This window comes from Nerophis ophidion, linkage group LG06 (assembly GCF_033978795.1).
Source record: "Nerophis ophidion isolate RoL-2023_Sa linkage group LG06, RoL_Noph_v1.0, whole genome shotgun sequence".
In the NCBI taxonomy this organism is placed as follows: domain Eukaryota; kingdom Metazoa; phylum Chordata; class Actinopteri; order Syngnathiformes; family Syngnathidae; genus Nerophis; species Nerophis ophidion.
Window position 1 is genome coordinate 75,187,063 of NC_084616.1, and position 25,873 is coordinate 75,212,935.

The window sequence follows — 25,873 nt, forward strand, 5'->3', positions numbered from 1 at the left end:
ATAGTGGATCTAACATAATAGGGAGAGTCCAGTTGGATTTAACATAATAGTGAGAGTCCAGTCCATAATGGATCTAACACAATAGGGAGATTCCAGTCCATAGTGGATCTAACATAATAGTGATAGTCCAGTCCATAGCGGATCTAACATAATAGTAAGCATCAAGTCCATAGTGGATCTAACATAATAGTGTGAGAGTCCAGTCCATAGTGGATCTAACATAATAATGTGAGAGTCCAGTCCGTAGTGGATCTAACATAATAGTGTAAGAGTCCAGTCCATAGTGGATCTAGCATAATAGTGAGAGTCCGGTCCATAGTGGATCTAACATAATAGTGTGAGAGTCCAGTCCATAGTGGATCTAACATAATAGTGAGAGTCCAGTCCATAGTGGATCTAACATAATAGTGTGAGAGTCCAGTCCGTAGTGGATCTAACATAATAGTGTGAGAGTCCAGTCCGTAGTGGATCTAACATAATAGTGTGAGAGTCCAGTCCATAGTGGATCTAACATAATAGTGTGAGAGTCCAGTCCGTAGTGGATCTAACATAATAGTGTGAGAGTCCAGTCCATAGTGGATCTAACATAATAGTGTAAGAGTCCAGTAGGTGGGGCCAGCAGGAGACTCCCCCGCCCCCCACAAGGGAGAGGAGGGCAGAGGAGAAAAGAAAAGAAACGGCAGATCAACTGGTCTAAAAAGGGAGTCTATTTAAAGGCTAGAGTATACAAATGAGTTTTAAGATGGGACTTAAATGCTTCTACTGAGGTAGCATCTCTGTCTGTTACCGGGAGGGCATTCCAGAGTACTGGAGCCCGAATAGAAAACGCTCTATAGCCAGTCGAAGTTGAGGGATTTAAATAAGTGGCCATAAAACGACGCATCTTCAAGAGGCTTAAGAATGGTCGGTAAAATATAATCCATGCAAAATTTTAACCAAAGAACCACCATTACATGTTGTGTAGACCACAAGGAAGTGTTTTAAATGTAGGGGGGAAAAAATCATAATTTGGCCTATTTAAAGGCACACACCCTACAATTTTCCCCAAGAGCTCGACTACTGTACTGTGACATAAAATACACTTTGAAGCCATTATGGTAAAGCAGCTTAAGAAGCACATGAATGCACTGCATGTGTGCTGGTGTTATTATGGCAACTTGCATCTTCACTCTGCTTAATATAGTCATGTAAGGCTGGAGGAACAGTGTGGTTTTCGTCCTGGTCGTGGAACTGTGGACCAGCTCTATGCTCTCGGCAGGGTTCTTGAGGGTGCATGGGAGTTTGCCCAACCAGTCTACATGTGCTTTGTGGACTTGGAGAAGGCATTGGACCGTGTTCTTCGGGAAGTCCTGTGGGGAGTGCTCAGAGAGTATGGGGTACCGGACTGTCTTATTGTGGTCCGCTTCCTGTACGATCAGTGTCAGAGCTTGGTCCGCATCGCCGGCAGTAAGTCGGACACATTTCCAGTGAGGGTTGGACTCCGCCAAGGCTGTCCTTTGTCACCGATTCTGTTCATAACTTTTATGGACAGAATTTCTGGGCACAGTCAGGGATTAGAGGCTGCAGGATTAGGTCTCTGCTTTTTGCAGATGATGTGGTCCTGATGGCTTCATCTGGCCAAGATTTTCATGTCTCACTGGATCGGTTCGCAGCCGAGTGTGAAACGACTGGGATGAGAATCAGCAACTCCAAGTTCTAGTCCATGGTTCTCTCCCGGAAAAGGGTGGAGTGCCATCTCCGGGTTGGGGAGGAGATCTTGGCCTAAGTGGAAGAGTTCAAGTACCTAGGAGTCTTGTTCACGAGTGAGGGAAGAGTGGTTCGTGAGATCGACAGGCGGATTGGTGCGGCGTCTTCAGTAATGCGGACGCTGTACCGATCCGTTGTGGTGAAGAAGGAGCTGAGCCGGAAGGAAAAGCGCTCAATTTACTGGTCGATCTACGTTCCCATCCTCACCTATGGTCATGAGCTTTGGGTCATGACCGAAAGGATAAGATCACGGGTACAAGCGGCCGAAATGAGTTTCCTCTCCCTTAGAGATAGGGTGAGAAGTTCTGTAATCTGGTAGGAGCTCAAAGTAAAGCCGCTGCTCTTCCACACGGAGAGGAGCCAAATGACGAGGTTCGGGCATCTGGTCAGGATGCCACCCGAATGCCTCCCTCGGGAGGATTTTCGGGCACGTCCGACCGGTAGGAGGCCACGGGGAAGACCCAGGACACGTTGGGAAGACTATGTCTACCGGCTGGCCTGGGACAGCCTCGGGATCCCCCGGGAGGAGCCTGACAAACTGGCTGGGGAGAGAGAAGTCTGGGCTTCCCTGCTTAGGCTGCTGCCTCAGCGACCCGACCTCAGATAACCGGAAGAAGATGGATGGAAGGATGGATGGATGGAGGCTACAGCATGTGGGGATCTACCTTTCGAAAACCTAGGAATGCCTTTGAGTTGGACTTGATCACATGAACCCATGAGGTTAAAACTAGTCTGTTTTTTTATCTGTACTCTAATGGACTCAATCGCACTTGTACGTGAAAGTCAAGTGATAAAAATATTTGGTAAATGAAAAGAGGGAAAGACGTGAGCATGAAAGAATGATGACTGCTTGCGAATAAAATGGAGGGAAAGGTTTCTTGTAACTGCAAAAACGTCTGCCTCGACATTGTTTTTGTTGAAAAGAAAATGTAAAGAGAAGGTAATGATAGAGCGTGTGTGTATTTAGATGAGATTAGCTTTCATGGAAAGGCAACGTTTTATTGAGGCTACCTGAAGAAGGAACGAGAAAAATGTGAGGAATGGTGATGCACCGTCTGAAACATAGAAGGGGAGCAAGTGGAAATATTAGAGCTGTTTTTTAACGACCTGAGCTGTGCTGCAAAGGTTCCTGCTCTCTTTGTACAGCACAACTCTGCTTTCTTTTAATGCACAGCGGCAAGCTTTGCTTAAAAACATAGCAAATAATGATGTGCAAAACAGAAAACCTGTCCTGATTGTGAGTTTAAAAAAGCCAGCATTTTGTTCGGCTGAGCTGTTGCAACAATAGAATAGCAAATAATCCGGGTTGAAAGTTTACTAACTGGGGTACTTTTTGTAACAAAGACATGTTACAAACACAGTTGGACTGGTGCAGAGTTTTAACATGACAAGACTGAATCACCTGTTTGGATACTTTAACATGACGATACTGAGTCACTTGTTTGGATACTTTAACATGACAATACTGAGTCACCTGTTTGGATACTTTAACATGACAATACTGAGTCACTTGTTTGAATACTTTAACATGACAATACTGAGTCACTTGTTTGGATACTTTAACATGACAATACTGAGTCACTTGTTTGGATACTTCAACATGACAATACTGAGTCACTTGTTTGGATACTTTAACATGACAATACTGAGTCACTTGTTTGGATACTTTAACATGACATGACTAAGTCACTTGTTTGGATACTTTAACATGACAATACTGAGTCACCTGTTTGGATACTTTAACATGACAATACTGAGTCACTTGTTTGGATACTTTAACATGACATGACTAAGTCACTTGTTTGGATACTTTAACATGACAATACTGAGTCACTTGTTTGGATACTTTAACATGACGATACTGAGTCACCTGTTTGGATCCTTTAACATGACAATACTGAGTCACCTGTTTGGATACTTTAACATGACAATACTGAGTCACTTGTTTGGATACTTTAACATGACAATACTGAGTCACTTGTTTGGATACTTTAACATGACAATACTGAGTCACTTGTTTGGATACTTTAACATGACGATACTGAGTCACCTGTTTGGATCCTTTAACATGACAATACTGAGTCACCTGTTTGGATACTTTAACATGACAATACTGAGTCACTTGTTTGGATACTTTAACATGACAATACTGAGTCACTTGTTTGGATACTTTAACATGACAATACTGAGTCACTTGTTTGGATACTTTAACATGACAATACTGAGTCACCTGTTTGGATACTTTAACATGACAATACTGAGTCACCTGTTTGGATACTTTAACATGACAATACTGAGTCACTTGTTTGGATACTTTAACATGACAATACTGAGTCACTTGTTTGGATACTTTAACATGACGATACTGAGTCACCTGTTTGGATACTTTAACATGACAATACTGAGTCACTTGTTTGGATACTTTAACATGACAATACTGAGTCACCTGTTTGGATACTTTAACATGACAATACTGAGTCACCTGTTTGGATACTTTAACATGACAATACTGAGTCACTTGTTTGGATACTTTAACATGACAATACTGAGTCACTTGTTTGGATACTTTAACATGACGATACTGAGTCACCTGTTTGGATACTTTAACATGACAATACTGAGTCACTTGTTTGGATACTTTAACATGACAATACTGAGTCACTTGTTTGGATACTTTAACATGCAAATACTGTGTCACTTGTTTGGATACTTTAACATGACAATACTGAGTCACTTGTTTGGATACTTTAACATGACAATACTGAGTCACTTGTTTGGATACTTTAACATGACAATACTGAGTCACCTGTTTGGATACTTTAACATGACAATACTGAGTCACTTGTTTGGATATTTTAACATGACAATACTGAGTCACTTGTTTGGATACTTTAACATGACAATACTGAGTCACTTGTTTGGATACTTTAACATGACAATACTGAGTCACTTGTTTGGATATTTTAACATGACAATACTGAGTCACTTGTTTGGATACTTTAACATGACAATACTGAGTCACTTGTTTGGATACTTTAACATGACAATACTGAGTCACTTGTTTGGATACTTTAACATGACAATACTGAGTCACTTGTTTGGATACTTTAACATGACAATACTGTGTCACTTGTTTGGATACTTTAACATCACAATACTGAGTCACTCGTTTGGATACTTTAACATGACAATACTGAGTCACTTGTTTGGATACTTTAACATGACAATACTGAGTCACTTGTTTGGATACTTTAACATGACAATACTGAGTCACTTGTTTGGATACTTTAACATGACAATACTGAGTCACTTGTTTGGATATTTTAACATGACAATACTGAGTCACTTGTTTGGATACTTTAACATGACAATACTGAGTCACTTGTTTGGATACTTTAACATGACATGACTGAGTCACTTGTTTGGATACTTTAACATGACAATACTGAGTCACTTGTTTGGATACTTTAACATGACAATACTGAGTCACTTGTTTGGATACTTTAACATGACAATACTGAGTCACTTGTTTGGATACTTTAACATGACAATACTGAGTCACCTGTTTGGATACTTTAACATGACATGACTGAGTCACTTGTTTGGATACTTTAACATGACAATACTGAGTCACTTGTTTGGATACTTTAACATGACAATACTGAGTCACTTGTTTGGATACTTTAACATGACAATACTGAGTCACTTGTTTGGATACTTTAACATGACGATACTGAGTCACTTGTTTGGATACTTTAACATGACAATACTGAGTCACTTGTTTGGATACTTTAACATGACAATACTGAGTCACTTGTTTGGATACTTTAACATGACAATACTGAGTCACTTGTTTGGATACTTTAACATGACAATACTGAGTCACTTGTTTGGATACTTTAACATGACAATACTGAGTCACTTGTTTGGATACTTTAACATGACAATACTGAGTCACTTGTTTGGATTCTTTAACATGACAATACTGAGTCACTTGTTTGGATACTTTAACATGACAATACTGAGTCACTTGTTTGGATATTTTAACATGACAATACTGAGTCACTTGTTTGGATACTTTAACATGACAATACTGAGTCACTTGTTTGGATACTTTAACATGACATGACTGAGTCACTTGTTTGGATACTTTAACATGACAATACTGAGTCACTTGTTTGGATACTTTAACATGACAATACTGAGTCACTTGTTTGGATACTTTAACATGACAATACTGAGTCACTTGTTTGGATATTTTAACATGACAATACTGAGTCACTTGTTTGGATACTTTAACATGACAACACTGAGTCACTTGTTTGGATACTTTAACATGACAATACTGAGTCACTTGTTTGGATACTTTAACATGACAATACTGAGTCACCTGTTTGGATACTTTAACATGACAATACTGTGTCACTTGTTTGGATACTTTAACATGACAATACTGAGTCACCTGTTTGGATACTTTAACATGACAATACTGAGTCACTTGTTTGGATATTTTAACATGACAATACTGAGTCACTTGTTTGGATACTTCAACATGGCAATACTGAATCACTTGTTTGGATACTTTAACATGACAATACTCAGTCACAAAAACTACCACAAAGGCAAAACTATGGATATAAAACAAAACACTCGCTAAACGTGACATGAATTAACAAAACTTTCTTGGAAGGAAATGAGCAGAGCGATACATAACCAGAGTGAACAGAGCATGGAACAACAACAAGGACGCCAGGCCGACTGCCTGGCAACTACAAGCTTAAATTATAGTGACATTATAACAAAGGTGTGTGAGTCCTAAACAAATCAGGTGCGTGAGTCCAAATGAGTACAGGTGAACTAATCGGTCGTCATGGTGACAAAACAATCGAGCTTACACAGGAAATAAAAATAGTCTTAAACCAACAGAACAGAACTAAAGAAAACGTGACCACAGAACATGACAAAATTTGTTTTTACTATCAGTTTGCTGGTCTCAAGAAATGTAATGCCGAGCGCATATCATTATGTCAAGATAATGGCACTAGCATTTACTTCATTTAAGAATATTTGTACAACACATTGAGCAAGAAGGTCTAATTTTTTTTCTACCAAGAAAAGTGCACTTGTTATTAGTGAGAATATACTTATTTTAAGATATTTTTGGGTTAATTGAGGTTAGCTCATTTAACTTGTTTTGGAAAGTCGTGACAAGACAAATTTTCTTGTGATATTGGCAGATAATTTTGCTTAGTTCAAATAAAATACCCCTCTTATTTATTGTTTTTGAACACTGACATTTTACAGTGTAACCAATAAATTGTCTCTTTTCTATTGAATCATGACATTATTTTTGTATGGTATCTTAGTTAAGTCTTTATTTGAAGGGACAATGCACAGAAACATTAAGCTCAAAGACAGATAGATATGTAATAATTTCCACCTGAAGTCCCTGGCTACCTAAATTAAAGGGATACGAAAATCATGCAATAAAATTATGACAATAAAATAATACCATATCACATAATTAAGTTAAAAAAAGTCATAAAATGCCCTTTCATGGACGCATACTTAATATACAATACAACCACACCTCATTTACATCATCACACAAAGACAATGCATGCTTTTGTTCACATCTGTCATCATTTGTAAACACAACCATGATTTTAACAGACACACCTCACAATTTACAACAAAATGCTCTCATGGATAAATATAATACACATTAACTTGATGTGTCAATCATAGTGGCCACCTTAGTGACCGTGTGAGCAGCTTTGATGGCTCCAAAGCCAATTTTTAACTTCAATTGTAAATGAAGAGTAATCTGTTAGTCAATTCTGTTAAGAACAGCTTGCAGGTGTTGCTAGGCAGACAGATGGAATACATGCAAATTTAGTGAGAACATGTCCATGGACTTTAATCTGCTGTGTTCGAAATTAAGAGAGAAGACCGAGGTGTGGTGCCAGTGTGTGTGTGTGTGTGTGTGTGTGTGTGTGTGTGTGTGTGTGTGTGTGTGTGTGTGTGTGTGTGTGTGTGTGTGTGTGTGTGTGTGTGTGTGTGTGTGTGTGTGTGTGTGTGTGTGTGTGTGTGTGTGTGTGTGTGTGTGTGTGTGTGTGTGTGAGACAGCAGGTGTTGGTTCTCCTGGCGCTAGGCTCACCCACGGTGGTTGGTTATTAATGGCCACAGATTCATTCCAAGTGTCATTAGTCACACAGTCAGACTGATAGCACACATAATGAATAGCAAGTACCACCATCACAACCTGCACACACTCTTGCACACACAGACTCACAAGCGCGCTTCCCGATGTTTTTGACACGCAAAATATTTAATGGGAAGAGAAAATAATCTGATCCGTTAACCCTGTAAGACCAACATATAGAAAAACCTAAAAAAAAAAAAATTTTTTTTTTTTTACCTTTAGATGTTGTAGGAGGCAATTGATCCAGAAATTGAAGAATTTAAAAATATCAATCATCAATCAATCAATGTTTACTTATATAGCCCTAAATCACTAGTGTCTCAAAGGGCTGCACAAACCACTACGACATCCTCGGTAGGCCCACATAAGGGCAAGGAAAACTCACACCCAGTGGGACGTCGGTGACAATGATGACTATGAGAACCTTGGAGAGGAGGAAAGCAATGGATGTCCAGCGGGTCTAACATGATACTGTGAAAGTTCAATCCATAATGGATCCAACACAGTCGCGAGAGTCCAGTCCAAAGCGGATCCAACACAGCAGCGAGAGTCCCGTTCACAGCGGAGCCAGCAGGAAACCATCCCAAGCGGAGGCGGATCAGCAGCGCAGAGATGTCCCCAGCCGATACACAGGCAAGCAGTACATGGCCACCGGATCGGACCGGACCCCCTCCACAAGGGAGAGTGGGACATAGAAGAAAAAGAAAAGAAACGGCAGATCAACTGGTCTAAAATAAAATTAGAATAAAAATGTTTATGTTTTTAGGGAAATGTAATATTGCAACATTGGGCTTTGATGGGAGCAGAATTTCTGTATTTGTACTCACGTTGTCAACTAAGGCAGGGGTGTCCAAACTTTTTCCACTGAGGGCGGCAGACTGAAAAATCAAAGTATGCGAGGGCCATTTTGATATTTTTCTTTTTTAAAAGCAATACAATAGCTGTTGTTTTTTTTAACTTTATGGCTTTCCTCAAGTTTGGTCCCCGCTCTCTGGAAGGGTTTCTGTCATAAAAATGTTAGAAATAAGTCATAAATTGTTATTTTGTAGGGTTGATTGCTTACTAAGCCCCATAACGGTATATACGATTAATACTAATCACACATTAGTTATATTTTGGAGGAAGTTATATTTTGGAGAGGAAAGTCTGGGCTTCCCTGCTTAGGCTGCTGCCTCCGCGACCCGACCTCGGATAAGCGGAAGAAAATGGTTGGATGGATAGTTATATTTTTATGAAGTAATTTATTACAAATATGAAACAAGATGAAAATCTTAAAAAATGCTTTTTCCCTGTCTTTTTTTCTTGTCATGACATTGGTCATGAAAACCTGGTCATTGGTCTTGAACAATAGGACTTAATGACTATGTAAATATGGTAAAAAAAAAATGAATAAAGCGGATTGTTTTTTAGGATGGTTAAAGGTAACGTTGTAATTGTACAACGAGGGTGTTACAGGGTTAATATATTATTACTAAACCAGGTTTCACTGGAGGTGTAAAGCAAATGAGTCACCCTGCAGATGCTCGTTACATATCGTTTAACTCAATTTTAAAAAAGAAGTTAGCTACTGTGAAAAGAACAAAACACTGAAAGTGATTCCGTCCGCAGGTGTCACAGAAAAGCCAAAGAAAAAGCAAAACATTGTACAATTCTAATGGAATAGTGTAGGTGCTTTATAGTCCTAGCAAGATGTGGTAAAATTCTGAATTCCTTAGGTGTGTTTGAGTTTCTACTGTAACTATGGAATTATTTAAATTCAGTCACTATGTTTCTGTGCTTTTATTTACTCAGTGTCTTTATTTAAAGTGTACCATGACATTGACATAAAACCCTGAGTCAAATTCTTCTCAATAGGCTTTGGGTAAAATGCGTAAATGGACATTTACATCAATGAATTCACATTTTTAACAATTTGTATTGAAAATCTTTACTTTGCAACAGGGACAATGTATGATAATTTAGGCAAATAATGTGCAATAATGGGTAGCACGGTGGAACAGGGGTTAGTGCATGTGCCTTACATTACAAAGGTCCTTAGTAGTCCCGGGCTCGGGATCTGTCTATGTGGAGTTGGCATGTTCTCCCCGTGACTGCGTGGGTTCCTTCCGGGTACTCTGGCTTCCTCCCGCCTCCAAAGACATGCACCTAGGGATAAATAGATAGATAGATAAATACATACATACATACATACATACATACCTACAATCCCACATAAATACACAAATACAGTACATACCTACATACTCAAAGTTTGTACATCCACATGCACATTCACGGTACAAACATACATATACAGATACTGTACATATACATTCACTGTACAAACATACATATACACATACTGTACATATACATTCACTGTACAAACATACATACACATACTGTACATATACATTCACTGTACAAACATACATATACACATACATGTACATATACATTCACTGTACAACATACATATACACATACATGTACATATACATTCACTGTACAAACATACATATACACATACTCTACATTAAAATTCACTGTACAAACATTCATATGCACATACTGTACATATACAAGTACATACACATACATACACTCATGCACATGATCACGTTTCATCCAACATAAATTAACGTTGTTGCTCTAGGGGAAATTGGGTAACACATGGCACACTGACAAAGCTTAACCTATTGTTACTGTAACACGTTGCCTTTCTCTCTTCCCCTCCATTCCTTTTGTATCTCTAGTTATCATTACGTATATGTATTGTTGCATTTGAACAACTTAATTGTTGATAATAGAGGTCAATTATTGGTATTGTTCATTATCAATAGCGCTATCTCTATTGGTATTTGTAATGCTCCAGTTGTTGTGTAAAAATGTTTATTGTCATTTATGTATTATTACTTATTTTGCTAACTGCTTCCTTGCTATCACTTATACCAGGGGTCTCAAACTCAATTTACCTGGGGGCCACAGGATGCAGAAACTGGGTGAGGCTGGGCCACGAGAAAAATGTTCTTAAAAAAATCTAACATGCACTTTTTAATGAATTCACCTTCTTTTAATGGCATTCCCCGCCCTAGCAACATACTTGCCAACTCTCTCAATCTTTCGGAGAAACACCCGAATATCAATGCCCCTCCCGGCAATCGTTCTGCCAGTTTTCACTGACAATCTCCCGGTGCAATCATTTTGCCGGTTATCACCTGGACAACAATATTGAGGGCGTGCCGTGATGGCACTGCCTTGAGCGTCGTCTATAACCTACCGTCTCGTCGGCTTTCCCGCCATACAAACGGAACGCCGGTAAAGTCACATATTATATGAGGCCTCAGCAGACCCACGACAGAGACTGAAAGACATAATTGATCAACAGCCATACAGGTCACACTGAGGGTGACCGTATAAACAACTTTATCACTGTTACAAATATGCGCCACACTGTGAACCCACACCAAACAAGATTGACAAACACATTTTGGGAGAACATCCACAGCGTAACACAACAAAACAAATACCCAGAATCTATGTTGTAGCCCGCAAGACTTAGGGCTGCATGGGATTCTGGGTATTTGTTCTGTTGTGTTCATGTTGTGTTACTGTGCAGATGTTCTCCCAAAATGTGTTTGTTATTCTTGTTTGGTGTGGGTTCACAGTATGGCGCATATTTGGAACAGTTTTAAAGTTGTTTATACGGCCACCCTCAGTGTGACCTGTGTGGCTGTTGATCACCTATGTCTTGCACTCTCTTACTGGGTCTACCTAAGCCAAATACAACACGCGGCTGGGCTGGCACGTCATTAGTACAGATTGTAGAGTACGTTAAAGACATAGCCTCCACAGAACCCCCTTAATATTGTTGTTCGGGTGAAATTCGGGAGAATGATTACCCCTGGAGGTGCACTGAAAATTGGAAGTCTCCCGGAAAAATCGAGGGTATACAAGTATGACGCTGTAAAGCGCCATTCATATACAACTCGCGGGCCGCACCAACATTAAATTTTCATATTAAGGCGCGGGCCGCAAAATAACGTCTCGCGGGCCGCAATTAGCCCGCGGGCCGCGTGATTGAGACCCCTGGCTTATACCATCATTTGTACATATCGTATATGCTGGTGTTGTTCTATTGTTGTGTATGCTGTTGTTGTTTTTGTCTTTTTGTCTTATCCCCCTCTTGTCCCCACAATTTCCCCCTCTGTCTTCCTTTTTATTCTCTTTTTATCCCCTCCTGCTGCGGCCCGGCTGCACCAAATAATATAAATACATTTAATAAAGTCAAATTCAAATAAGGCAACAAGAGAAGTATCCTACACTTCTCTTTTGTGAAGTATATCTGAACAGCCGATATGGGCATCTCCATCAACTGTGTGATTTGCCTGAGAAGCTGGACAGGACAAAAAAAAGGGGGGGGGGAAATAAATAAATACATACATATTTTTCTCAGTTTTATTAACAGCTGTCTTTGTATTATTCATACCTGATTATTCTATTTTATTTGTTTATTCTGTGCTGCTTTTGCTACTGCATTGTATACTGCACTGTATTTAATGTTGCTGCTATACAAAATCTGATTTCCCTCTAATTTGACTCTAAAATTACATTTTGTCACAGAAAATATGCAATAAACCCGCTCCTGTTTTACACAGTATATAGTTTTGAATTTTAACATACTCTTCTGACATGTATTTTTGTTTATTCTCTCAATGCAGAGGACGTTTTCATCCTGCATGGCAAAGACAAGAAGAACCCGCTCATCTACGGCCTGTTCACCACCTCCAGGTTAGCAGGCGGCGCTGCTTTGTAATGGCGTTGAGCAGCCATGTTGGAAAATGCCAGCATGGTGGTGGGTGGGAGGCAGCAGGGAAGTCACACTGGGAGGTGAGATCTGACTTTTACACACGGTGGAGGAAAGAAAAGAAAAACACCAAGTCATGATATTGATCTGCTGCTGCTATTATATTTTGCTTGAGGTTAGGACCCATAAAAAGACATTTGCTGGGGGGAAATAGATCACTAACCAGCATGGGAGTCAAAACATAATCCATGGCACTTGAGTGTGTGTGTGTGATGCAGATATGATGCAACATATTGTGGGTTTCACGCCGGCCGCAGGACCTTCTGCCGCTGTGACTTGTGAAAGGAACACATTCATGCTGAGAAATGAAGCTCACATGAGTTTTCATCATGTTGTCATCACTGCTGTGGAACACTGGCTTTTTGTGGGCACGTCATTCTGCTTTTTGCAGAGGTTATCCTGGAATACAATATATTTTTCCGCATTTGAGTCTGTTAGATCAGTGTTTTCCAACCATTTTGCCGTGGGAGAATATGTAATTTCGCCTATTTGAGTTAAAAATATTTTGTTGCAAACCGGTAATAATTATCTGCAAATGTGCCTTTGTTGAGGGTCGGTGCTGTTGACACGGCACAAAGTCAGTGTTCAAAAACAAGAAGAAAAATATACAAAATGAGAGGTATTTTATTTGAACCAAACAAAATGATCTGCCTGCCAATAAAAGAAGAAAATCTGGTTTATCAAAACTTTCCAGAACAAGTAAAATGAGCTAACCTCAATGAACCCCAAAATACCTTAAAATAAGTATATTCTCACTAATAACAAGTGCAATTTTCTTTTTTGCTCAAATTGTTGAAAAATATTCTAAAATTAAGTAAATGCTTGTGCCATTTTCTTGACATAATGATATGCGCTCTGCATCATGATTTTTTTTTTTCATGCTTGAAGTAAGAAATTATTACTTTAAAAAAGTAGTTTTATACTTGTGAGTGTTAATGACACAGCTTTGCAACATTTGATATTCTAGTTTCAAGCATCTTTTACTCAATATAGTTCATAAAATCTCAGCAAGAAGCTGTAATATTTTACTGAGATAATTTAGGACTAAAACCCTTAAAACAAGTAAAGCACTCTAACATAAAATCTGCTTAGTGAGAAGAATGATCTTATCAGACAGAAAATAAGCAAATATCACGCTTATTTGAGATATTTAATCTCATTTTGATTTCAGTTTTTACAGTGTATGCAAAACGAAACTAAAACTGAACGGGTTGCAAAGTAAACCAAAACAGAATGCTGGACGACAGCAAAGACTTACATCATGTGGAGCAAAGACGGCGTCCACAAAGTACTTCCGAAAATAGATAGATAGATAGATAGATAGATAGATAGTACTTTATTGATTCCTTCAGGTGAGTTCCTTCAGGAAAATTAAAATTCCAGCAGCAGTGTACAGAGTTGAGATAAATAAAAGTAAAAAGTAAATAATGGGGGTTTAAATGGAAACAAAATAGAGAAATATTACAATAAGAATAAAAAGTAAAAAGCAACAATGGGAATAAAAGTATAACAGTAAAATAATAAAACTTCAAAAAAGGGTAATAAGAATAATACACAAAGCGTGCTACTATGAACATACCAATCCATTATTTATGAGTTCAAATGTATTAAAATGTTCAGACATTGTGTTTTTAAAAACAATGGAAATTATGTTTCGAGTAAAAAACAACAGCCTTCCAGCTTGTATTCTCAGGCTATTTCATTTAAGAGGAGAAAACTATCATTTACGGGGGATATCGATTTTTGAAATAGGTAAAGCGAGAACAAATATAAAATACAAATGTATTACAGTTTTAGGAGTTAAATGGTGGAACAAGCTCAGTGATGAGCTGAAGACATGCAATTCTTTGGTAAGGTTTAAGAAAACATTGAAAGGTGAAATAATTGAAAATTATAAAATATTGTCACAATTACTTTCATCCCATTGATTTTTGATTCATTTATTTGTTTATGTTGATGTTCCAGGCAATCTAATTTTCTGTGAAGGTATAGGATAGGCAAATATAAGCTTTGACTTCAGCCTATTCCTTTTTTGGTCATTCTTTTTCTTTTCTTTCGTGTGTAAATGTGCATTATTGTATACATATAACATGTACTGTAAAACTGATCACACACAATGGTTGATTGATTTGATTTGATTGATTATATGACCGAAATAAACTTATTTCATTCATTCATTCATTCATAAAATAAGAATATAACAAGACAAAGTAGGCAGTAGTGAGCATGTTATGAAAACGTATCAATCAATCAATCAATGTTTATTTATATAGCCCCAAATCACAAATGTCTCAAAGGACTGCACAAATCATTACGACTACAACATCCTCGGAAGAACCCACAAAAGGGCAAGGAAAACTCACACCCAGTATGACCCAGTATGACATGGTAATCAACAATGTCCTCACAAAGAAGGATAGTGACAACTTAAATAGCCTTGATTGCTAAAACGAAACAGATGCGGGGAATAGCGCTCAGGGAAGACATGAAAATTATACTGGAAAATACCAACAAAACAGGAAAAACAACCAAAATAGGAGCTCAAGACAAGAACTAAAACACTACACCCAGGAAGACAGCAGAAAACCCCAAATAAGTCACGGCGTGATGTGACAGTACTTTGAGACAAGAGCTATAGTCATGCATGGTTGGTTATGGTTTGAATTGGGACGGCGTGGCGCAGTGGGAGAGTGGCCGTGCGCAACCCGAGCGTCCCTGGTTCAATTCCCACCTAGTACCAACCTCGTCACGTCCGTTGTGTCCTGAGCAAGACACTTCACCCTTGCTCCTGATGAGTGCTGGTTGGCGCCTTGCATGGCAGCTCCCTCCATCAGTGTGTGAATGTGTGTGTGAATGGGTAAATGTGGAAGTAGTGTCAAAGCGCTTTGAGTACCTTGAAGGTAGAAAAGCGCTATACAAGTACAACCCATTTATTTTATTTAATTCTTATCAAACACTTGCGATAACAACTTTTTCTTGTCAATATCAGCTGCTGAGTTTAATATATTTATGTTTTCTGCTAGTGGCGTTCCTCCGCATTTTTTCAATGACAAAAATGTGCCTTGGCTCAGAACAAAGTTGAAAAACAGCGTTAGATGACATTTTATCAAGCTGAGACTGAAAACGACGTAAATACCCATTCACAGCCTTCGAGTCATCAACAGGTATCTTACCTAAAAATACACAACTTAAACACTTAAAAACTAATATTTTCATTGTGGCCCTTTGCATTTGTGATACTGAATATATTGAATGTGCCTATTGCTCCTTCTTGTCCGGGAAGTACGTCAAAATAAAGGACATACAGCGGCGTTACTCGGTTGGTAGAGTCACTGCCGTTGTGTCCTGGGGCAAGACACTTCACCCACCTGCTCCCAGTGCCACCCACACTGGTTTAAATGTAACTTAGATATTGGGTTTCACTATGTAAAGCGCTTTGAGTCAATAGAAAAAAGCGCTATATAAATATAGTTCACTTCTGTCAGGTTCAAACACTGATGACATCTATTAAACAAGACAAGAAGCAAAGAATCAAACAGAGACAATTAAATTTGGCTCAAATTGAGGAGAGACGCATGGACACTGTACCTTCTCAGCACACTCTGGCAAACGATTCCACGGCTCCTTCTTTTATTTGGACCAGTCCCTGACCACATGACCATGGCTGTTTCTAAGGGACGAGGGTCGTAAATATTTCACAGAAAAGGTCAGTTCAAAAAAGAGGTTGTAAAAGACATCAAAAAGAGGTTCGTAAAACAGTTGAAAAGGGGGTTCAAAAAGAGGTCGTCTGGAACTTGGGCAGATCCTGCCTTCTCTCCGCTTTGTAGTCCTTGGGTTTAAACAATAGCTTTCTGTTGATTACAATACATGAAAGAAAATACCAACCAGTAGGAGGCCACGGGGAAGACCCAGGACACGTTGGGAAGACTATGTCTCCCGGCTGGCCTGGGAACGCCTCGGGATCCCCCGGGAAGAGCTAGACGAAGTGGCTGGAGAGAGGGAAGTCTGGGCTTCCCTGCTTAGGCTGCTGCCCCCGCGACCCGACCTCGGATAAGCGGAAGAAGATGGATGGATGGAAAGAAAATAGAACACCTTCATGTTGCTTCCCTCCCTTTCACAGAGTGGTTTTCTTCTCACCGGGCACTCAATGTAACACAAAGTTTTTGTGATACCTTAGAAACACTTTATTTAGAAAACTATACTATAGTACAGTATCAAAGTAAAACTTGCAGTATCATTGAAATGCAGCAGCTGACACACATTAACCAGTCAAAGGTTTAGATTTACGCTCTCATGCTGTTTAAATGAGAAGGCGTCTACAAATTGTACTCTATGCGGTATGTTAATGTAGTCGTGGCGCTTTAAGCACTTCAAATGTGTAGTTTACTTTTGGAAACACTCACTTTCATTTTTACAGCTCATATTATTGAAAGTTGGTCCGCATTGTAAGTCGGACACGTTTCCAGTGAGGGTTTGACTCCGCCAAGGCTGTCCTTTGTCACCGATTCTGTTCATAACTTTTATGGACAGAATTTCTAGGCGCAGTCAAGGCGTTGAGGGGATCCGGTTTGGTGACCGCAGGATTAGGTCTCTGCTTTTTGCAGACGATGTGGTCCTGAAAGCTTCATCTGGCCAGGATCTTCAGCTCTCACTGGATCGTGTGACGCGACCGGGATGAGAATCAGCACCTCCAAGTCCGAGTCCGTGGTTCTCGCCCGGAAAAGGGTGGAGTGCCATCTCCGGGTTGGGGAGGAGACCCTGCGCCAAGTGGAGGAGTTCAAGTACCTGGGAGTCTTGTTCACGAGTGAGGGAAGAGTGGATCGTGAGATCGACAGGCAGATCGGTGTGGCGTCTTCAGTAATGCGGACGTTGTATCGATCCGTTGTGGTGAAGAAGGAGCTGAGCCGGAAGGCTAAGCTCTCAATTTACCGATCGATCTACTTTCCCATCCTCACCTATGGTCATGAGCTTTGGGTTATGACCAAAAGGACAAGATCACGGGTTGGAGATAGGGTGAGAAGGTCTGCCATCCGGGAGGAGCTCAAAGTAAAGCCGCTGCTCCTCCACATTGAGAGGAGCCAGATGAGGTGGTTCGGGCATCTGGTCAGGATGCCACCAGAACGCCTTCCTAGAGAGGTGTTTAGGGCACCTCCAACCGGTAGAAGGCCACCCAGGACACGTTGGGAAGACTATGTCTCCCGGCTGGCCTGGGAACGCCTCTGGATCCCCTGGGAAGAGCTGGCCGAATTGGCTGGGGAGAGGGAAGTCTGGGCTTCCCTGCTTAGGCTGCTGCCCCCGCAACCCGACCTCGGATAAGCGGAAGAATATGGATGGATGGATATTACTGAAAGTGTCAAACAGCACGGAGAAGAATTGAAGGAGGTTTGTGTTTGGTTAAATCATACTTGCCAACGTTGAGACCTCTGGATTCGGGAGATGGAGAGACTTCAATGGAGAAGTCTGATCTAAAAAATTTGCAGGCAGCCTACCTCTTCCCCTGGATGAACTGAAATTATTTTTTCCCAATAATTTGGGAACTTGCAAGCGTACGTCTTCTTCTTACTCATCATCGCCATGTCTCTTCTTCGTTCTTCTGCTTCGTTTCTGTTATGTTTTTGGACATTACTACTTGCCGTAGTTTCGAAGCAATGCATGATGGGAATCCGGGTGTTGTTGTGTGTTAGTGTATTAACGTGCCGGCTGGAATAAACACACGCTGAGAAATAGCTCCGTGCCTGCTGACTTTATGGGTTATAGATAAAGCTATGGATAACGGAGACATATATAATAGTCTCATTTTCAGGTGAGAGAGGACGCTAAAGGCACGCCCTTAATATTGTTTTCCGGGTGGAAATTTGGGAGAATGGTTGCCCCGGGAGATTTTCGGGAAGGGCACTGAAATTCGGGACTCTCCCGGGGAAATCGGGAGGGTTGGCAAGTATGGTTAAATAAGTAGGAAAGTGAAGTGAAGTGAATTATATTTATATAGCGCTTTTCTCAAGTGACTCAAAGCACTTTACATAGTGATACCACAATATCTAAGTTACATTTAAACCAGTGTGGGTGGCACTGGGAGCAGGTGGGTAAAGTGTCTTGCCCAAGGACACAAAGGCAGTGACTAAGATGGCGGACGCGGGGATCGAACCTGCAACCTTGAAGTTGCTGGCACGACCGCTCTACCAACCAAGCTATACCGCCCCAAAAAACTATCACTTACCGTACAATGTCTGCTCTCACTGGGATGCCGACCGATGGGATGTTTACATCTTCCCGTTTAGATGAAGAATTAATCGTAGATTAAGACCTTCTGGATGAAAGTTCTGCGGTCGGAGGAAACAAAAGTGTAGCCGTTTGGCCACAATACCCAGAAATATGCAATATTTTCTTATTTTTCTTATTTTAAGCGTACGGCGGCACGATCATTTCAAAGACGCATCACTTTCGCTATTTCCTTCAACAACTACTAATCATGGTAGGCTTCATGAAAGACGATAATGATGGTTGAGGGACAAATGAGGACCCAGAACATCATATTTTTGAGCCTGAGCATACAGAGGATGACCCACACGTTTTAGAAGCTGTGTGACAAGCAGATCCAGCAAGTAGCAGTATTGCTAAGTGCTAAACAAGAAACACAAACTACGAACATAATGAAGTGAAGTGAATTATATTTATATAGCGCTTTTCTCAAGTGACTCAAAGCGCTTTACATAGTGATACCCCAATATCTGAGTTACATTTAAACCAGTGTGGGTGGCACTGGGAGCAGGTGGGTAAAGTGTCTTGCCCAAGGACACAGTGGCAGTGACTAAGATGGCAGAAGCGGGGATCGAACCTGCAACCTTGAAGTTGCTGGCACGGCCGCTCTACCAACCAATCTATACCATCCCAAAACACTATCACTTACCGTTTAGATGAAGAATTAATCGTAACCCCTCACAAGAAAGCTGGAGCCAATTGACTGAGCACATCTTGTTTTCACTCCAAAATGTCGGGGGTTTGAGGGTGGGCGTGGAATCCTATTTTTGTTGAAGATTCTCATCTCACATCTCCTCTTTTGTGCTGAACATTGGCACATGACTCCACAACTAACGTTATAAACATATTAACAACATATCACTGCAAAGTAAAAGCAGCCACACATTTGGTTTAAGTCCAAAGACAACATGCCTTTTAGTATTTTCCCCAAGTATTTGCTTAAATATGTCTGTTGTAAGTTAGACTGCAATATAGGAAGCATACACGAAGGCCACATATGGCTGGAACGGTGCAACAACACTTTGATCGTTTATCATTTCCTTCATCACCATGGCAACCAGCCAGGACACTACAATAGAGGGTTGTCCCGGTCCCAAAATGTATTTTGATACTTTTCAATAATTTTCAAAATAAAGGGGTCCAGAGGAAATGTCATCATTGGCTTTATTGTAACAGTCGCTTATAATACATTAAACATATGTTTCTTATTGCAATCAAAGAACAATTAGTGAACATACTTCTCTTTATTAGTAAGTAAGCTTACAACGGCTCCTAATTTGGCTGCTGACTTATGCAGTGACGTATTGTGTCCAGGGACGTATTTCCTAAGTTTATGAAAATAAACAGAAAATTTTGTGATAATAAAAATATCGATGTAATCACTGTAAGGCAAGGCAAGGCAACTATATATTTTTTTTAGCACTTTTCATACACAAGGCAGACTCAAAGTGCATCACAGACAACAAAGTGAAATGAAAGAAAATAAAAGCAAAATTAAAATGCAGACAATAAAAATAAAAACAGTGCAGATGTTAAAAGTTAAAAGATTAAAATATTTAGCTGAAAGCTAAGGTGAACATAAAAGTTTTCAGTCTAGTTTTAAAAGTAGTCAGAGTTGGGGAAAGTCTAACATCTTCAGGAAGTTTATTCCAGCTATTTTAGTGACTGAATGATGCTCTCCCTTGATTTGAGTTTACTCTGAGAACCGCTAACAGATTGCTCCCAGAAGATCTTTGTGATCTAGAGGGCTTATACAGGTGCTGGTCATATTATTAGAATATCTTGAAAAACTTGATTTATTTCATTAATTCCATTTAGAAAGTCAAACTTGTGGAATGCATACATTCATTCCAAACAGACTGATACATTTCAAGTGTTTTTTTGCCAAAAATGAGATGATTATAGCTGACAAACCTTAAATTCAACATCTCAGAAAATTAGAATATGGTGAAAAGGTCAGATATTGAAGACACCTGATGCCACACTCTAATTAGCTAACTAACTCAAAACACCTGGAAAAGCCTTTAAATGGTCTCTCGTTTTGATTCTGTATGACACACAATCATGGGGAAGACTGCTGACTTGACAACTGTCCAAAAGATGACCATTGATACTTTAAAGAAGGAGGGCAAGACACAAGGGGTCGTTGCCAAAGAGGTTGGATGTTCCCAGAGCTCTGTGTCCAAGCACATTAATAGAGAGGCCAAGGGAAGACAAAGATGTGGTAGAAAAAAGTGTACAAGCAAGAGGGATAACCGCGCCCTGGAGAGGATTGTCAAACAAAACCGATTCAAAAATGTGGGGGAGATCCACAAAGAGTGGACTGCAGCTGGAGTCAATGCTTCAAGAACCACCACACACCGACGTATGCAAGATATGGGCTTCAGTTGTCGCATCCCTTGTGTAAAGCCACTCTTGAATAAGAGACAACGTCAAAAGCGTCTCGCCTGGGCTCAAGACAAAAAGGACTGGACTGCTGCTGAGTGGTCCAAAGTTATGTTTTCAGATGAAAGTACATTTTGTATCTCCTTTGGAAATCAAGGTCCCAGAGTCTGGAGGAAGACAGGAGAGGCACGGAATCCACGTTGCCTGAAGTCCAGTGTCAAATTTCCACAATGGGTAATGGTCTGGGGTGCCATGTCATCTGCTGGTGTTGGTCCACTGTGTTTCCTGAGGTCTAGGGTCAATGCAGCAGTCTACCAGGAAGTTTTACAACACTTTATGCTGCCTGCCGCGGACCAATTTTATGGAGGTGAAGATTTCATTTTCCAACATGACTTGGCACCTGCACACAGTGCCAAATCTACCAGTACCTGGTTTAAGGACCATGGTATCCCTGTTCTTGATTGGCCTGCAAACTCACCTGGCCTTAACTTCATAGAAAAGCTATGTGGTATTGTGAAGCGGAAGATGCCAGATGCCAGACCCAACAATGCTGAAGAGCTGAAGGCCACTATTAAAGCAACCTGGGCTCTCATAACACCTGAGGGTGCAACAGACTGGTCGACTTTATGCCACGCCGTATTGCTGCAGCAATTCAGGCAAAAGGAGCTGCAACAAAGTACTGATTGCCGTACATGCTGAAACTTTCCATGTTCATACTTTTCAGTTGGCCCACATTTCTATAAAATATTTTTTGGTACTAGTCGTAACTAATATTCTAATCTGAGATACTGAATTTGGGATTTTAGGTAATTTTCAGTATTAATCATCAAAATTTAAAGAAATAAACATTTCAAATATATCACTACGTGTGTAATGAATTGATATGATATGTAAGTTTCACGTTCTGAATATAATTACTAAAATAAATCAACTTTTTCATGATATTCTAATAATATGAACAGCACCTGTATAGTGGGAGCATATCAGTCATGTACTTCGGCCACTGTAGTATCGACCAGATACGGCTCTTACACTGTGTTCCGCTTGAGATGGTTTCCTGTGGACGGGACTCTCGCTGCTGTCTTGGATCCGCTTGAACTGAACTCTCGCGGCTGTGTTGGAGCCACTATGGATTGAACTTTCACAGTATCATGTTAGACCCGCTCGACATCCATTGCTTTCGGTCCCCTAGAGGGGGGGGGTTGCCCACATCTGAGGTCCTCTCCAAGGTTTCTCATTGTCAGCATTGTCACTGGCGTCCCACTGGATGTGAATTCTCCCTGCCCACTGGGTGTGAGTTTTCCTTGCCCTTTTGTGGGTTCTTCCGAGGATGTTGTAGTCGTAATGATTTGTGCAGTCCTTTGAGACATTTGTGATTTGGGGCTATATAAATAAACATTGATTGATTGATTGATTCCAAATTATCATGCAAAGTACATTTTGCTCAAATTTTGAAAAAATAATTGATGCAAATTACAGTTAGTGTAATTTTCAAGTCATCCGCCATTAGTTTGATTTAAATTTAATAGATCAAATCTCGAAATAACAGTATTTTTACAATAAATAAATACAATAAATAACTGAAAGTCCACTGTTCCATGTTATTAAGCACAACAGTGTTTCGAGACATTTTATAGGCTGTAAAGAACTCAAAATGGTCACGTGTTGAATTAGTAGCAATACAAGACCATGTCGTGTACTATCTTACGCTTTTCAGGAGCAGAGGGATCGTTTTTCTTCCCTATATCGCTTGAAACCTGTGGCCTGGAACATGTCTTTTAAGCAGTTTTCCTTTGATTGGGCTCACGTGGGAGACTATTTAGCGCAGGTTTCTGAGATTGATGTCAATGATCTACCATGAATTGATTAACGTGGACCCCGACTTAAACAAGTTGAAAAACTTATTGGGGTGTTACCATTTAGTGGTCAATTGTACGGAATATGTACTGTACTGTGCAATCTACTCATAAAAGTATCAATCAATCAATCAAACAGAGTCTTGAGACACAAGACCATCCAGGAGTTTCATGGAAAAACAAACAAAACATGTTTTTTGACTCTTAAATCCAATTTGCAGGCAGCATGGTGGAAGAGGGGTTAGTGCATGTGCCTCACAATACCAAGGTCCTGAGTTCAATCCCGGGCTCGGGATCTCTGTGTGGAGTTTGCATGTTCTCCCCGTGACTGCGTGGGTTCCCTCCGGGTACTCCGGCTTCCTCCCACCTCCAAAGACATGCACCTGGGGATAGGCCCCTCCCACCTCCAAAGACATGCACCTGGGGTTAGGCCCCTCCCACCTCCAAAGACATGCACCTGGGGATAGGTTGATTGGCAACACTAAATGGTCCCTAGTGTGTGAATGTTGTCTGTCTATCTGTGTTGGCCCTGCGATGAGGTGGCGACTTGTCCAGGGTGCACCCCGCCTTCCGCCCAAATGCAGCTGAGATAGGCTCCAGCGACCCCGAACGGGATAAGCGGTAGAAAATGGATGGCTGGATTGTTCTGTTTTGTGTTTGTGTGTCCTCTCAATTGTTTTCTCACTCAATGCCTGCCTCCTTCTCTGCATCTTGGGGTCCGTCACAAACTAACTGACATGTATCGTGCTTTTCTACCTTTTTAAGAACCTCAAAGCACTTTGACACTATTCACACATTCACACACTGGGAGCTGCCATGCAAGGCGCTAACCGCGACTCATCAGGAGCAAGGGTGAAGTGTCTTGCTCAAGGACACAACAGGCGTGGCAAGGTTGGTCGAAGGTGGGGATTGAACCAGGACCTCTCAGGTTGCTGGCACGGCCACTCTCCCAACTTTGCCACGCCGTCCCCATGCAGTATATGTCGAACCTTTTTTAATTCATTAGTACTGTAGCACAGCTGAAGAATGTACAAACTTTATTTCTTCCTCTTTGGCACATTTTTCTGCACTAGTTCAATCAATCAATCAATGTTTACTTATATAGCCCTAAATCACTAGTGTCTCAAAGGGCTGCACAAACCACTACGACATCCTCGGTAGGCCCACATAAGGGCAAGGAAAAACTCACACCTAGTGGGACGTCGGTGACAATGATGACTATGAGAACATGATACTGTGAAAGATCAATCCATAATGGATCCAACACAGTCGCGAGAGTCCAGTCCAAAGCGGATCCAACACAGCAGCGAGAGTCCCGTTCACAGCGGAGCCAGCAGGAAACCATCCCAAGCGGAGGCGGATCAGCAGCGCAGAGAGGTCCCCAGCCGATACACAGGCGAGCAGTACATGGCCACCGGATCGGACCGGACCCCCTCCACAAGGGAGAGTGGGACATAGAAGAAAAAGAAAAGAAACGGCAGATCAACTGGTCTAAAAAGGGAGTCTATTTAAAGGCTAGAGTATACAAATGAGTTTTAAGGTGAGACTTAAATGCTTCTACTGAGGTGGCATCTCGAACTGTTACCGGGAGGGCATTCCAGAGTACTGGAGCCCGAAATGAAAACGCTCTATAGCCCGCAGACTTTTTTTGGGCTTTGGGGATCACTAATAAGCCGGAGTCCTTTGAACGCAGATTTCTTGCCGGGACATATGGTACAATACAATCGGCAAGATAGGATGGAGCTAGACCGTGTAGTATTTTATACGTAAGTAGTAAAACCTTAAAGTCACATCTTAAGTGCACAGGAAGCCAGTGCAGGTGAGCCAGTACAGGTATATATGTATGTATATATGTATATAAAGGTATATACAGTACAGGCGTAATGTGATCAAACTTTCTTGTTCTTGTCAAAAGTCTAGCAGCCGCATTTTGTACCAACTGTAATCTTTTAATGCTAGACATGGGGAGACCCGAAAATAATACGTTACAGTAATCGAGACGAGACGTAACAAACGCATGGATAATGATCTCAGCGTCTTTAGTGGACAGAATGGAGCGAATTTTAGCGATATTGCGGAGATGAAAGAAGGCCGTTTTAGTAACGCTTTTAATGTGTGCCTCAAAGGAGAGAGTTGGGTCGAAGATAATACCCAGAGTCTTTACAGAGTCGCCTTGTTTAATTGTTTGGTTGTCAAATGTTAGAGTTGTATTATTAAATAGAGTTCGGTGTCTAGCAGGACCGATAATCAGCATTTCCGTTTTTTTTGGCGTTGAGTTGCAAAAAGTTAGCGGACATCCATTGTTTAATTTCATTAAGACACGCCTCCAGCTGACTACAATCCGGCGTGTTGGTCAGCTTTAGGGGCATGTAGAGTTGGGTGTCATCAGCATAACAGTGAAAGCTAACACCGTATTTGCGTATGATGTCACCTAGCGGCAGCATGTAGATGCTGAAGAGTGCAGGGCCAAGGACCGAACCCTGGGGAACTCCACACGTTACCTTAACGTAGTCCGAGGTCACATTGTTATGGGAGACACACTGCATCCTATCAGTAAGATAAGAGTTAAACCAAGAC

General features: G+C 40.7%; 1 protein-coding gene across 4 annotated transcripts in view; it reads left to right on the forward strand.

The window, feature by feature from the left end:
• sema3h (sema domain, immunoglobulin domain (Ig), short basic domain, secreted, (semaphorin) 3H) overlaps positions 1-25,873 on the forward strand; it is a 206,082-nt gene that overhangs the window by 147,929 nt on the left and 32,280 nt on the right. For all 4 annotated transcript variants that reach the window (XM_061904843.1, XM_061904845.1, XM_061904842.1 and 1 more), the window contains one exon: positions 12,652-12,721. In XM_061904843.1, the coding sequence (XP_061760827.1) occupies positions 12,652-12,721 (70 nt within the window). The remainder of the gene's footprint in view (positions 1-12,651; positions 12,722-25,873) is intronic.